The sequence below is a fragment of the Erythrolamprus reginae genome, chromosome 6 (genome assembly GCF_031021105.1).
Source record: "Erythrolamprus reginae isolate rEryReg1 chromosome 6, rEryReg1.hap1, whole genome shotgun sequence".
Taxonomy (NCBI): Eukaryota; Metazoa; Chordata; class Lepidosauria; order Squamata; family Dipsadidae; genus Erythrolamprus; species Erythrolamprus reginae.
The window spans coordinates 96,797,517-96,813,982 of NC_091955.1; the positions used below are offsets into that span (position 1 = coordinate 96,797,517).

At 45.0% G+C, this 16,466-nt stretch overlaps 1 protein-coding gene across 2 annotated transcripts in view; it reads right to left on the bottom strand.

Moving 5' to 3' along the window:
- AHCYL2 (adenosylhomocysteinase like 2) overlaps positions 1 to 16,466 on the bottom strand; it is a 77,494-nt gene that overhangs the window by 22,688 nt on the left and 38,340 nt on the right. The window contains exons 1-2 of one of the 2 annotated variants that reach the window (XM_070754503.1): positions 7,747 to 7,843; positions 4,892 to 5,000 (exon numbers count right to left, since the gene is read on the bottom strand). In XM_070754503.1, coding sequence (XP_070610604.1) covers positions 4,892 to 5,000; positions 7,747 to 7,800 — 163 coding nt within the window. In that variant the 5' untranslated portion in view covers positions 7,801 to 7,843. Of the gene's footprint in view, positions 1 to 4,891; positions 5,001 to 7,746; positions 7,844 to 16,466 lie in introns of those variants that run through there. The other variant, XM_070754502.1, reaches the window with a different exon arrangement.

The window sequence follows — 16,466 nt, forward strand, 5'->3', positions numbered from 1 at the left end:
GTCCATCCCTATTCCCTCCCTCATGGTTGCTCACTCCTCTGTGCTGCACTGCGCATGCGCACAATCTCTCCTCACCCCGTCCCCACATATGCACACAGGCCTCACTGAAGCCTGGGAGGGCGAAAAAACGGGCAAACCGTAAGTCCAGAATTTGTCTTTGGTGCAGATGCTCTCAGTGTACATAAGGTAAAAGAGACTTCTGTCAAGAATCATGAGGTAAAAAACGCTTAATGGTTGTCATAGAGGTCAAATAAGCAGTCAGGAAACAATATTCATATAAATTGTAAGGATACGAGCCACAAGTTACAGTCATACAGTCATAAATGGGAGGTGAAGGATACAGGGACCATTTGCACCACTTTGGAGTCCCTGAGGAGACAGATAAACCTCCAAGTGGCCTCAACAACCCTCTAAAACACTGATGGCAAACTTTTTTTGGTTTGTGTGCCAAAAAGGGGTGTGGGTGTGCCGTGCCCATCTCCATGCCCTCCCTCACAGGTGCGCAATCCTCTGCGCTGCGCATGCACATAATCTCTCCTCACCCTGTCCCCACGCATGCGCACAGGCCTCACTGAAGCCTAGGAGGATGAAAAAACAGGCAAACCGGAAGTTTGGGAAAATGGACTTCCAGTTTGCCCTTTGTGATGTTTCTCGCCGTCCGAGAAGTTTCCCCAAAGCCCCGAAGTACGAAAAACAGCACAATAGGCAAACCGGAAGTCCGTTTCCCAAATTTCTGGTTTGCCCGTTAGGCCATTTTTCACACTTCAGGGCTTCAGAGAAGCTTCCCTGAAGGCTCCAGAGAGGGAAAAACAGCACATTGGGCAAAACGGAAGTCCGTCTTTCAAACTTCCGGTTTGCCCATTTGGCTGGTTTTTTCACTGCCCCAGGCTTCAGTGAGGCCTGCACGCATGCGCAGAGACGGGGTGGATTGTGTGCATGCGCAGAGGCAGCACGGGAGCTGCGCATGCATAGGGGGAGGGAATGGTTGTGGGCACTGAGCGCGTGCCAGCATATATACACATTATTATTATTATTATTATTATTATTATTATTATTATTATTATTATTATTATTAGATTTGTATGCCGCCCCTCTCCGTAGACTCATGCACAAACTTTCGGTACGCAAAGCAAAAAAGGTTCGCCATCCCTGCCCTAGGGCCTCAATTTAAGAAACCGACTCTTACCGCTAGGGAGGAGATCACGTTTGACCGATCACCCGAGGGATCTCTTTGTGGGGGAGGGGAGGGGAAAGGCCCACAGGTTCTAGCGCAAAGAACCCGCTCTCATTTCAACTCGATCCAGCCAGCTTTAAAAAAAAACACAAAACCTGGCCACGAATCTTTCGGGAGCGGAGTCCCTACGAGCGCGACCCTTACTGCTATCCCCCCGCTTGCATAGCATCCGGCTGGACTTCCTCCCCTGGGTGCGAAAGGAGACGCTGAGCTGAGTTGTGGTAGGCATCTCTTCGAGTGCAGTTTCCCGGGTGTAGATTCTGGGGACGTCCATCCAATTGAGGGTCCGACTCTTCCTTTTCATGCGAGCGGGACACCACCACCACCCTGGCGTCCGCCCGGGAGACCCCCCCCTCCCTCCTCGGCATCCAGCCGAGCTCAGTCACAATCGGAGACATGGAGAAGAACGCTCGCCCAAGAAGCATTCTGAGCTTGGGTTCCAAAGGCCGGGCAGAATCAGTAGCTATAGACTTATAGACCGCTCCACAGTGCTTTTCCAGCCCTCTCCAAGCGGTTTACAGAATCGGCCTCTTGCCCCCAACAATCTGGGTCCTCATTTGACCCACCTGGGAAGGATGGAAGGCTGAGTTGACCTTGAGCCGGTGGTGAGATTTGAACTGCTGAACTACAGCTAAGAGTAAGCGGAAGTAGCCTACAGTGCTGCACTCTAACAACTGTACCACTCCAGTCCGTCCTTCCTTCCTTCCTTTTCCTTCCTTCCTTCCTTCCTTTTCCTTCCTTCCTTCCTTCCCGATCTTCCTTTCCCTCTCTGAATAATTCTCTTTTTAATAGATAAATGCATTATATAGATAAAGCTGCTAACGATCTTCCCAGGCTCTTTCATTGTTTGTGCATTGGTTGCCGATCAGTTTCCGGTCACAATTCAAAGTGTTGGTTATGACCTATAAAGCCCTTCATGGCATCGGGCCAGAATATCTCCGGGACTGTCTTCTGCCGCACGAATCCCAGCGACCGGTTAGGTCCCACAGAGTCGGTCTTCTCCAGGTCTCGTTGACTAAACAATGTCGTCTGGCGGGATCCCGGGGAAGAGCCTTCTCTGTGGCGGCCTCGACCCTCTGGAACCAGCTCCCCCCGGAGATCAGAATTGCCCCACCCTCCTTGCCTTTCGTAAGCTCCTTAAAACCCACCTGTGTCATCAGGCTTGGGGGAACTGAACCACCCTTTCTCCCCCTAGGCCTATACAATTTATACATGGTATGTTGGTGTGCATGTTTGGTTTTAAATAAAGGTTTTTAATTATTTTAAACATTAGATTTGTTATATGCCGTTTACTACTGTTGTTAGCCGCCCCGAGTCTACAGAGAGGGGCAGCATACAAATCTAATAAATAAGAAAATAATAAGAAATTGCTCTAACTTGCTCCAAGTAAGTTTCTTTCAGCCCTAACCAGGTGCTATTAATGTTCCCAAGCTCTTTCATTGTTACTCTCTGCAAAGAATGTTTTCCAAGCCCTGAGTCTTTGCAGGGTTTTTTCCATTGCTCTACTACTTGCTCCGACTGTTTCTTTCCAGGTGCTAATGATGTTCCCAGCTCTTACTGGCTTGCAAGCTCTTCCATTGTTACTCTCTCCGAATAAAGGTTTCTTTAAGCCCTTAACCAGAGAATAAAATAACGTGCTGAAGCTGACCAGACTAAGGACACTGGCCAGTTGAAAACCTAGTAGGCAGATTCTTTTCCCTATTGTCCTCCCCCAAAACTACTCTGGTGCGTCTGATGCTCCGAAAAGTATCACAATTCTTCTTTTTTTTTTAAATAAATGCATTTTTAAAATTAGGTAAAACTCCCTAATCTAAGTGATCAAATAAATTGGCCAAATTCATTTGGCCAAATAAATCGGAGGTCTTCAAACGTGGCAACTTTAAGACTTGTGGACTTCAACTGCCAGAATTCTCCAGCCATCTATGAATAGGTCCCAGGTTCAAATCCCAGAGGAGCCTCCAGCTACAGTAGGCCTAGCTGGTTGGAGAATTCTGGGAGTCAAAGTCCACAAGGCTTAAAGTTGCCAAGTTTGAAGACTTCTGATATGGAGAAATCTGGCCCAAGGAAACGACAAGAATCGGACACAACTGAATGGATGTAATCATCATCCTCACAGGACCCCTCTGTCCAGCTTCTCCCCCCCCCCCAAGGTTTGCAATAGCACAGCAGGGTTTAAAGGGGGCTGCTAGACACGCTTAGAACACATAGAAGACTGACGGCAGAAAAAGACCTCATGGTCCATCTAGTCTGCCCTTATACTATTTCCTGTATTTTATCTTAGGATGGATCTATGTTTATCCCAGGCAGGTTTCAATTCAGTGACTGTGGATTTATTCCTTGTGTTCTGTGATGCATGGCACGCTGCAGGGAGGCAGGACAGAGCAATCTCCTTTTTTAAAGAAAGAATTAAAAGAACAGCTTTTCTATTTAAGCCTTCTTATCATCGCTGTATTTGGGGGGCGGGGGGGTGGAGGGAAGATGGATGCAAAGCCATTCGGGCTTCCACAACAGCATTACATGACACATCCTATCAAAGATTATCCTGTCTGCCTATGCCTCCATATCGGTCTGCCCCTACTTCCATCCATCTCTATTTCTCTCCCCCTCTCTCCCTATTTATCTATCATTTTATTGCTCTATCATCTATCAATCATATCTATACCACAATGCTTAATATCTATCTATCTATCTATCTATCTATCTATCTATCTATCTATCTATCTATCTACTCTCTCTCTGTCTGTATGTCTTTCATCTCTCTCTATTATCTCTACTATCTCTCTCTCTCGTCTTATCTCTCTATCATCACCAATTATATTTATATCTATCTATCTATCTATCTATCTATCTACCCATTTCTCTCAATCTTTATCTATTTTTCTCTCAATCAATCTATATCTATCTATTTCTCTCTCTCTCAATCTATATTTCTCTATTTGTCTCTCAACCTATATCTATTTCTCTCTATATATCTATCTATCTATTTCTCTCAATCTTTATCTAGTTCTCTCTCTCAATCTATATCTATTTCTCTGTCTCTCAATCTATATTTCTCTGTCTCTTTCTATTTCTCTCTCTCAATTTATACCTATCTATTTCTCTCTCTCTCTCAATCTATATTTCTCTTTGTCTCTCCTATCTCTCTCTCTCAATTTATATCTACCTCCCTCCCTCTCTCATCTTTCTCCATCTCATCTCATCCCCCCCTCTCTCCATCCATCCATCCTCTTTCCATCCCTCTGTCCTTAGATCATCTACCTGCCTTCCACGCCCATCTCAAAGCCTCCCATTTCCGTCAACAGAAGCAACCAGGCTGGTGAGGGAATGCAGCTCATTTGAGTGGAAATGGGTATTGACGGACTCTCCCTGATGAAAGAAACAAATCACACACTCAACCGTTCACCTTAAGCCTTCTTTATTTCCATTATTGGGAAACCCAACTGGTTTCGACCCAAGCTGCCCCTGGAGGAACATTTTTCTCTCCTCTGCTTTGCTTCCCACCAGGGACCGTTCGGTGGTAGGCTGCCCCTGGACAGAGAGGTTCCATCGCACCCCTCTGCCCACTTTCCTGCAATAACTGGGGAGGGAAGTATGGCAGAGGCTCATTTCCCAAATGTTCCCCCCCCCCCTGAAAATTTCCCCTAGAGAAGCACCTACCCGAGCTGTAGCTGTCGGTCGATGATTGAGAGATGGAGCGGGATAGCGAACGGCGGCCGATCTTTGTGGGACGCTTGTTGAATTCTTGCTTTTGGTCAGCAAACTGGATCTATTAAAAAAAGAGAGAGAGAGAGAGAGAGAGAAATGCAGATTTAGCAAAGAAGAACTCAGATCCAACAGAGAACGGCCTTCTGGGGGCACAACTAGATGGCATCTTCCACCAGAAGTCTTCTCAAAGAATCCAACAGCTTCATGACGTCTCCCAGGTCAATATTAGAAACAGAAACATAGAAGATTGATGGCAGAAAAAGACCTCATGGTCCATCTAGTCTGCCCTTGTACTATTTCCTGTATTTTATCTTAGGGTGGATCTATGTTTATCCCAGGCATGTTTAAATTCAGTGACTGTGGATTTACCAACCAGGTCTGCTGGAAGTTTGTTCCAAGGATCTACTCCTCTTTCAGTCAAATGATATTTTCTCATGTGGCTTCTGATATTTCCCCCAACTCACCTCAGATTGTGCCCCCTTGTTCTTGGGTTCACTTTCCTATTAAAAACACTTCCCCACTGAACCTTATTTAACCCTTTAACATATTAATATCATATTTGGAAAAAGTAGCTATTGGGACAATCCCGAGGTATTTAAACCACTTAGGTTTTGCAAATGATGTAGTTCCCTTCTCGCAAGACCTAGAAGAGCTACAAAGACACATACAGCCAATGACCAAAAACCCATTTTGACTTAAAAATAAGCCTGAAGAAAGAGTCAGGTTATGTTTCATAGTTCAGCAAAGAAATAAAATTGTTTATGTCTGGAGAAGAACGTGATCAAGGGGTCCCCAAACTTGGCAACTTTAAGACTTGTGGACTCCCAAAATTCTCCTTCCTTTATTTCTCCTCCCACCCTGTTTCTTTCTTTCTTTCTTTCTTTTATTTCTTTCTCTCTCTTTCTCTCTCTTTCTCTCTTCTTTTTCTTTCACTCACTCTCTCTCTCTCTTTCTTTCTCTCTCTCTTTTTCTCTCTCTCTCTTTCTTTCTTTTCTTTCTTTCTCTCTCTCTCTTTCTTTCTCTCTCTCTTTCTTTCTCTCTCTCTTTCTCTCTCTTTCTTTCTATCTCTCTCTTTCTTTCTTTCTTTCTTTCTTTCTCTCTCTTTCTTTCTTTTTCCCTCCCCCCTTCCTTCCTTCCTTCCTTCCTTCCTTCCAACCATCCATCCATCCATCCATCCATCCATACGTAGCTGGCTGGATAATTCTGAGAGTTGATGTCCACAAGACTTAAAGTAGCCAGGTTTGAAGACCTCTAAACCAGATGTACACACCTTGCCCAACAGATCTCAGTGGAAGGGGATACAAAAAAAGGAAATTGAACGGAGGATTAAAGGTGATTGGCAACCAAGTTAAGCTTAATTTTCAAGAACAACCTCCCCCACGAGGATGCCCAAAGAGCAAAATTTTGGATCCGCATGTGCTATGAGTGGGCAAAACATGGACACAAAGATTACAATTGGCACAGAAGCTACAAGAGGCGCAAAGATCCACGGAAAGATCCACGCTCAGCGTCACAAGACAGACACGTCGATTAGGGAACGAAGGAAAATATAGGTTGCCCTCAAACTGCCCCAGGAGCTGCTGATCCAGTTCTACAGAGGAATCAACAAGTCTGTCTTCTGCACCTCTATCACTGTCAGGTCTGGTTCTGCAACCCAACAAGACCGACACAGACTTCAGAGGAGAATCAGAACCGCAGAACAAAACAATGGCTGCCCACCTGCCTTCCATTGAGGGCCTGTAGACTCCAGGAGTCAAAAAGGGGGCCGTGAAAATATCAACTGACCCCTCGCATCCTGGACACAAACTGTTCCAACTCCTACCCTCAAAACGTCACTACAGAGCACTGCACACCAAGACAACTAGACACAAGGACAGTTTTTCCCTGAACGCCATCACTCTGCTGAACAAATAATTCTCACAATACTGTCAAATTATCTAAGACTGCATTACTATTATTATTATTATTTTCTTCCTTACTAATACCTATCTCTTCCCACTTATGACTATATCCATGTTCCTTGTATGATTCAATTTATATTATTTCTATTAGTTTCCTAGTACAATTTGATAGCTTATAAGTTACACTGAGTACCACTAAGTGTTGTTTGTTAAGATCTTGACGAATATGTTTTACTTTTTCTTTATTTTCACTGAGAGCATCTGCATCAAACACAAATTTCTTGTTTGTCCAATTACACTTAGGCAATAAAAATTCTATTCTGTTCTGTACTATTCTATTCTATATTTCTATTCTCAATAAAGATTCTATTCTATTCTATTCTATTCTATATAAAGATTCTATTCTATTCTATTCTATATAAAGATTCTATTCTATTCTATATAAAGATTCTATTCTATTCTATATAAAGATTCTATTCTATTCTATTCTACATAAAGATTCTATTCTATTCCATTCTATTCTATTCAGCCTTCCCGCCTTCCAAGTTGGATCAAATGAGGACCCAGATTGTTGGGGGCAAGAGGCTGATTCTGTAAACCGCGTAGAGGGGGCTGTCAAAGCACCAGGAAGCGGTAGATAAGTCTAAATGCTATTACTATCGCTAAGGAATAGAGGGAGGGAGGGAGCGAAGGAAAGAAGGAAGGAAGGGAGAGAGGGAGGGAGGAAGGAAGGGCTGGGTGGTGCAGTGGTTAGAGTGTTGCTGTTGTTGTTGTTATAACTCCCAGAATTCCTCAACCAGCTTTGCTGGGAACTGAAAGCCCACAACTCTTTAAAAGTGGCCAAGGTTGGAGACCCCTGAGCTACAAGACCTCCAAACTCTCTCGGATGCTATGAGATGCCCTCACCTTGCCTTTCATCCCCGCGTGCCCATTGGCGGCGGTCATCTTCTGGCCAGGCATGGTGCCGCGTCTCGGAAGCCTCCTCCTCAGAGGGAGCACCTGAGCAGGTAGCACCCTTTTTATACCTTCCCTCCGGTGGAAATCCTGCCTGCTCTGGTTTCACCTCTTGGCTCGGGGAGGGGAAGGTGAGACCAAGGTAGGGAGCACCTGGCGGCTTCAACCTTCCTTCTGGGTTGCCATGTCGTGGCCCAGAGAACCAAATGGTTTCTAACCCGGTTCCTTTGCAAACCAAACCTCGCCACCTATTCCCTTTTTTAAAAAAAATATTTTTTATTGATATATAAACTTTTTTAAAAGATACAAAAAGGAAAATGCAAACAAATTAAACATTAAACAAGGAAAGAACCCCAAACCAAAACCACAAATACAACATATATACATGTATAATGTATACCTTACTTTTTCTGATACATATATCAACTGTTATTTTGCGCTTATTTACTCTTCTGTTTCTACTATCATTATATACTGCTCAAATACTCAAATATCAGATCCTAGATCTGAATGAATGAAATATTCTCATTGAATACTTTGTTATGTACAAAGTTGAATGCGCACAACAGCAGGTGAAATTGATTGTCAATCAGTGTTGCTTCCTAAGTGGACAGTTTGATTTGACAGAAGTTGGATTTACTTGGAGTTATATTGTGTTGTTTAAGTGTTCCCTTTTTTTGAGCAGTGTAGTTTTAATACCACTAAGGAACTTAATTATAACACCTATAAATAGTATTTATTTCTAAATATTTATTCATTATTTATTTATTTAATTTGATTTCTATGCCACCCAATTTCCTTAGGATTATATTATACTAATATTATATTAATATTATATTAATATAATACAATATTATGGTCATTTGCCCTTAATTTGTACCCTAATTTGACCGCAAAATGTTGGAAGTGTGGCTATAAAAATGGGGCTTATTATCATATGTGGTGGACCTGTCCTATGATACAAAAATTATGGTATAAAATTTGGTTAGAAGGGATAACCAAGCAACAAAATAAGAAAGAAACCAGAAACATTTCTCCTTGGGATACTAGACAGAAATATAGAAAAACAGAACCAATATATAATACTACTGCACTCTTTTTGACTTGTGCAGTCTACAGGTCCTCAACAGAAGGCAGGTGGGCAGCCATTGTTTTTTCTGCCGTTCTGATTCTCCTCTGAAGTTTGTGTCGGTCCTGTTGGGTTGCAGCCCCAAACCAGACAGTTAGAGGGGTGCAGATACAAATTGTCCACCCCGATTTCAGCCCCTGCACATACCAGAGGGATTTTGGAAGGGTTTAGCAAGAGGCTGAGGATTCCAGGCTAAGCCTTGTCACATGAGTGGGAGCCTGGAGAGGATTAACACTACTACCACCACACGCTTAACTCTTCGAGCTCTAGAGTGTTCTCCAACCCAACTTCCATCCCCAGGCGCGATCTTCAGGGTACAAAATTGGAAGGCACTTTTAGGTTTGGTGAACCTCCGAATTCAAAATACCCTAGGGCAGGAGGGGTCTGCAACCTTGGCCACTTTAAGACTATAAGATAAAGGGAAGGAGAGGAGAGTGAAAGGGAAAGAGGGAAGGAAGGGAGGGAGGGAGAAGGAAGTAAGGAAGGAAGGAAGGAAGGAAGGAAGGAAGGAAGGAAGGAAGGAAGGAAGGAAGGAAGGAAGTTTTTCTACTTGGAACTTGTGTTCTTGGGCAAACTTACAATTAGTTTACCGGCTGAATTTATTGCTGAATTTTGCCCAAGGACATCATTAATGATTTTTAGATAATCAGCAATCTCAATTTGTCTGGCCACCCATTAATCTGATCACGCATGAAGGAGTCACTTGGGCAGTGGCTGGCACAGAAAACACGTTTTCTCTCCTTCTATTTTTCCCTCTTCTCTTTCTTTTCCCTTTCCCTCTTCTCTCACCTTTTCCCTTCTTTTCTCTTTCCCTCCTTCTCTTTCCCTTAACTCTCTTTCTCTGTCACCTCTTTCCTTTTTCTTTCCCTCTTCTCTCTTTTTCTCTCTTCTTTCTTTTTTTTCTCTTTCCCACTCTCACCTTTTTTTCTCTTTCGCTCTTCTCTTTTTCTCTCTTCTTTTCTTTCCATCTCTTTCCTTTCTTTTCTCTTTCCCTCTTTCTTTTTCTCTTAACTCTCTCCTTTTTCTTTTCTCTTTCCCTCTTCTTTCTTTCTTCTCTCTCCCTCTCGCCTTTTTCTTTTCGTCTTCTTTTTCTGTTTTTCTCTCTCCTCTTTTTCTCTTTCCCCCCTCTCTCTTTTCTCTTTTTCCCTCCTTCTCTTTCCCTCTTCTCTCTGTCTCTTGCCTTTTTTTTCTTTCCCACTTTTCTCTCTCTTTCTTTTCTCTTTCTCTCTTCTCACTCCTTTTTTCTTCCCCCCCCCTTTTTCTTTCCTCCTTCTCTCTTTTTCCTCTTTCCCTCTTCTCGCTCTACTTTCTTTTCTTTCCCTCCTCTCTCTCTCTCTCCCTTTCCTCTTTCCCTCTTCTCTCTCTCTTTCTTTTCTCTTTCCCCCTCCCACTTTCCCTCTCCCTCTCTCTTTTAAAGAGCAAATAAATCCGTTTTTCAGACGCCTGCTGTTCCTTGGCTTTAGGATTATAGTCGAAGAGAAAAATTGCTTTAGTGAAACAATCTGTTTTTTTTTCCCTGAACCTCTTTTCCGGCTGCTTTGCCCTACACACCAACCTGGAGGCTGCAGGACTTGCCTGGAGTCAGCAAAGTCCCAATCAAAGGCACCACCATTACTACCAGTTTACTCCTTCGATGCTTTGACTTACGACCATTCAAAGTTACAACGGCAGCGAAAAAAGTGACTTTTGACCGTTTCTTCGCCCTTAACAACCGTGGTGGCGGCCTCACTGTCACGTGGTCAAAATTCAGACGTTTGGGAAAATGCCGCCTCCTGGGGTCGCGTGAATTTCCTCTTTTTGCGACCTCCGGACAAGCAAAGTCAATAGGGAAAGTTGGTTTCGCTTAACAACGGTGTCACTAACTTAACAACCGCAGGGATCGGCTTAACAACCGCGGCGGGAAAAGTCATAACGACGGGACAACATTCACTGAAAGGGTGTCTCTCGTTTAGCGACGTAAACTTTGGGCTCCCCGATTCTGGTTGTAAAATCGAGGACTGCCTGTCAAATGTAAAAAACCAGAAGGGGGGTCTCTTCTTGGTCCCCCTTCCTGCTAAGGGGTCAGCTGCCTTTTATCTGACCACTCCCAAGGTCATTTCCACAACCCAACCCCCCAGCAGAAATACGATTATTAGGCTCGACAGATTAACCATCGATGGGTTAATTTTAAAAAAGCAGATCTAAATTTAATGGCTGTTTTAACAACTATTTATTCTGCAGATTACTCCACAAAGCTACTCTGATTTCTTTTCATTAACTGGGTTTTTTTTACGGCAGGTTTAGTCTAGGATTACAACCCTTCACGTGGTGCTAACTTACAAATCTTGAAGGACAATTGTCTCTAGCCAATGTACAGATGTTACCTTTTGCTCCTGGAACTTAAAGGAAACCTTTCAGAGAAACATAGAAGATTGACAGCAGAAAAAGACCTCCTGGTCCATCTAGTCTGCCCTTATACTATTTCCTGTACAGTGATCCCTCGGTTAGCGCGGGGGTTACGTTCCAAGACCTCCCGCGCTAACCGATTTCCGCGTTATACTGGATGCGGAAGTAAAAAACCTTCTGCGCATGCGCGCCCTGGCCGCACATGCGCAGAAGGTGGAGCGACGCAAATTCGGAGGCTGGCAATGCAATGGTGATTTTTCCGGGCTCCTTGCCGCTACCCCCCGCCCGCCCGATTCGCCCCGCTCACCGTCATTCTTAAAAGCTCTGAAGGATGAAAGGAATGGAGAATTGCCAGAGCGCCATGAGAACAACAAACTGGAGGATGTGGATGGTGAACCGCGGGCCGCCTCGCCTACGCTCTCCGGACTGGCGGCGGCTGAAAGAGAGTCCAACCCGAGGGGCGCCGGGCCGAGAAGCGGCGACGCGGGCTGGCCGGCCCGAGGCGCCTCGACCCCGCGTCCTCCCCTCTGCTTTCCGCGGCGTTTGGTCTCGCCCGCGCCTCCGCTCCCTGCCATGTTGGATTGCACGGCCGGCGCCGGGGAGAAGTTGCAAGTTTAGTGCCTGTCGGGAGAGCGGGCGGAAGGCGCGAGGATTTCCCGGCTGGCTCGCGCGGGAGCCCCCTTCAGGAGTTGCTGCCGCCGCTCCGCAACCCGCTCGCGGCGCCCCCTCAGGTCGCCGCCCCGATGCGGCCGCAGTAAAGCGCGGGGGAGGCAGGCTGCTGCGCCGCCACCCTCCAGGAGACGCGGGGCCCGACCCCCCCAACCGCCCCCAGGCGAGCTTAAGAGAGGTAGCGGCGGAAACAACAGCCAGCAGCAACAGCAGCAGCCCCCGCCGCCGTGGAGGGTCTCCAACGTGGGCTCCCTGCTGCTCCCCCCTCGGCTCCCCCCCTTACCAGCCCCGCCGCGGAAGGCTCCATTCTGTTCCCTGCCGGCCCGATTGAGCGGCCGGCGGTCTCCATTCAGGGAACAGAAAAAAAAAAAATTTTTTTTTTAAAAAAATTTTTTTTTTAAATAATATTTTAATATTTTATTTTTTAAATAATATTTTTTGAAAAACCGCGTTGCAGCGTTTCGTGCTAATCGAGAACGCGCAAGTCGAGGGACCACTGTATTGTATCTTAGGATGGATCTATGTTTATCCCAGGCATGTTTCAATTCAGTGACTGTGGATTTACCAACCAGGTCTGCTGGAAGTTTGTTTCAAGCATCTACTACTCTTTCAGTCAAATAATATTTTCTCATGTTGCTTCTGATCTTTCCCCCAACTGACCTCAGATTGTGCCCCCTATTCTTGGGTTCACTTTTCTATTAAAAACTCTTCCCTCCTGAACCTTATTGAACCCTTTCACATATTTAAATGTTTCGATCATGTCCCCCCTTTTCCTTCTGTCCTCCAGACTCTATAGACGGAGTTCATGAAGTCTTTCCTGATACGTTTTATGCTTAAGACCTTCCACCCTTTTTGTAACCCATCTTTGGACCCGTTCAATTTTATCAGTATATCTTTTTGTAGGTGAGGTTTCCAGAACTGGACACAGTATTATTCCAAATGTGGTCTCACCAGCGCTCTATGCAGCAGGATCACAATCTCCCTCTTCCTCCTTGTTATACCTCTAGCAACAGCTTTTTAAATACATATAAGAAATTTAAGTAACTAATCTAGCCCAGATATCAAATGTAAAGGAGGTGGCATTGGATGGATTATGAATACCGAATTTAAAAAAATTATTGTATTGTATTTCAAGATTGAGGGTATGTTAATTTGCACATGTGATTGGAGTGAAAAAATAAAAGTCTTTGCCGTAAATAAATTGCGATTCTAGAGAAAAACAGACCTTTTATCCTTGAACTATTTCCCGAGCCCTTGCCAAGTTTGGTATTCTCTTGGGAGAAATTGCACCTCTCCGCCCTCAAAACCCCCAGATTCCCTCTCCCAATTTTTTCTCCCGAGGACAATAATCAAAGGTTTGGGACTTCTAAAAATAAAAGGCAAGGAGCGAGGGGGGTTATTTCTGTCGGCTGCGGAGAGAGGCAGGCAAGGCATGGGAAGAAGGCAGCAGTTAAAAAAAGTTTTGTAAAATCAGCACACCTTGGATCTTGAATACAACGAAAGGGGAATCTCTGGAACATTATGCGCCGTCTCTATGTCTGTGTATCTGCCTAAAACAGAGATCGGCAACTTTAAACACTCAAGAGAGCCATTTGCACCCGTTTCCCCACACAAAAGAAAATGCCGGGAGCCACAAAACTCTTCCCGTGCCTATTTCCTGAGCGGGCACAGAACTAGCATATGTATTTGAATTACTGCATTTTTCGGAGTATATCTTTTTCCCCTGCTAAAGAGGGTGGAAATATCGGTGCATCTTTATACACCGAATGCAGCCATTTTTGCTGTCCCGAAACACTCAAGAGAGCCATTTGCACCCGTTTCCCCACACAAAAGAAAACGCCAGGAGCCACAAAACTCTTCCTGTGCCTATTTCCTGAGCGGTCCCATTATTGTGAAGAATGGGACCGGGTTTTTCTTCACAAAAAATAGAGCTCCTGGGGACTGGGAACCCCCAACCCCCAGGAGCTCCCTGCAGGGTTCCCAGACCCTTTGCCCACCCTATTTTTCTGAAAAAATTGGTGGGAAATGGCCTATTTTTCAAAAAACAAAAAACAGGGCTGGTTTTGCCTTCTACTTACACCATCTAGCATGCCTGGGGGAGGAATTCTGGCAACCTTAAGACTTGTAGACCTCAACTCCCAGAATTCGTAAAGTTGCCAAAATTTGGGGACCCCTGGCTTATCCTGCTAAGCCAAATTTTGAGTCATGATCTGTCCTTATGGAGACTGAGAGCCCCTAATTGCTCAGATGTGCCAAGGTCACAAACAAAGGAATTTAACATTGGGGTGGCGCAGTGGTTAGAGTGCAGCACTGCAGGTTCCTTCACCTAGCTGCTAGCTGTAGTTCAGCGGTTCAAACCTCACCACCAGCTCAAGGTTGACTCAGCCTTCCATCCTTCCCAGGTGGGTCAAATGAGGACCCAGATTGTCGGGTGAAAGAGGCGGATTTTATAAACCACTTAGAGAGGGCTGCAAAACGCACTACGAAGCTGTATAGACTTATATAAAGCTTCATAGCGCGTTTTGCAGCCCTCTCTAAGTGGTTTATAAAATCCGCTATTGCTGACTAGAACTCCCCGAGCTACGTTTCATGCCTAAGTCAAGACTAGAACTCCCTGAACCTCCTGGAGAATTTCATGTAAGAACTACAGAAAGGGGAGGAAAAGTTTGATAGATAGATAGATAGATAGATAGATAGATAGATAGATAGATAGATAGTAGATGGATGGATAGATAGTAGATAGATAGATGGATACATAGATAGTAGATACATGGATGGATGGATGGATGGATGGATGGATGGATGGATGGATGGATGGATAGATAGATAGATAGTAGATGGATGGATAGATAGCAGATAGATAGATGTATACATAGCTAGTAGATGGATGGACGGACGGACAGACAGACAGATATTAGATGGATAGTAGATAGATACATGGATGGATGGGTAAATAGATAAATAGGTAGGTAGGTAGATGAGATGGATGGAGACAGAGGAGATAGATAAAGAGATACTGTAGATACACAGATGGTTGGATAGACTAGAACTCTCTGCCTCCTAGTGAACTCAACCAAAGTCACCCAGCTCTCTTTCATGGCTACAGGTTTTGTCTTGAAGTTTTAAGTCTCGACAACCAGGGCTAACCTTAGCCCTGAAAAGAGAATAAACCCAAGCTAAAACCCGTATCGCGTGACGGGAGTCCAAGTCTCCTTTCCCCCACTGCCCCCCGCGCCGCCTTCTTATTAGCGGAAGCTGAACTCACCATCCAATCTGGCAAGTGGAAAGCCGAGGTCCCTTCTGCGTTGTCCCACTTCTCCATCCCAGCGAGTTAAGAAAACGGCAGGATTTCTAAAGGAGGCTTTGGTTGGATTCTACCGAGCCGGTCGAGAGGGGAACAGAACTCACAACCGATTTCTTTTGAAAGAATCAACGGGAGAGTCGGTGTCTCGCTTTATGACCGCCTCTCGCCTACGACGCAATTCCTCGCTCTGACCCTAAGGCTCCAGAGCCCAGAGCCCTTCGAAGAAAGCCCTCGACACCAATTCTCAAGACCGAGAAAATGAACGACAATAGTTTTAACTACTCCCAACTTTCGTAGAACCGATAAACGACGTGGCCCCTAATCCTGATACCAGCAGCTCCAAAGTCAAGGCGGTGTTCTTCCTGCCCAAGGGAGGCCTTATCGCCTGTAGTTTCGGTATCGTACAGCATCACAAGTTTATGTAGCTAACGGGGGAGAAAAAAGCCCGACAGGACTCTTGGCTGCCAAGCAAAGGATGCCTGGCACGGGGCCAGCCTCAAAAGCATTTAAAAATTAACTTTCGAGAAGACGTGACACTTTGTGAGTTTTGGTCTGCGGGATTTTCTTTCGCTTGACGGCAGCTCCCTCTGTTGGGTTGTGCACAGAAGGGCAGGGTGCCCACATCTAAAAGCAGAGAGGTCTTCAAACTTGGCAACGTTAAGACTTGTGGACTTCAACTCCCAGAATTCTCCAGCCAGCTAAAAACCCACCTATGTCGCCAGGCATGGGGAAACTGACACCCCCCTTAGCTACTATGGTATTTTATGTATGGTCCGTTAGGTTGTGTGATTGTTTTTAATAAGAAGGGTTTTTAATTGCTTTTAACATTATATTTGTACATTGTGTTTTGTTGTTGTGGGGTGCTCCGAGTCCTCAGAGAGGGGTGGCATACAAATCTAATAAATTATTATTATTATTGTCATCATCATCATCATCATCATCATCATGTCAGTACAACACAGCAAACGAGATCACTATGCTGGATTTCGTATTTCATCCCCAGTCGGGCGCTTCCCAAGCCCCTTGTCCTTCTTTCCACAACCCACCCACCCTCTTCCAGCACTGATGGTGTTACCTATTTTGGCTAATGAGTAGATGAATATACAGTGATCCCTCGATTTTCGCGATCTCGATCTTCGTGAAACGCTATATCGCGATTTTTCCCACCCGATGACATCACTCTCT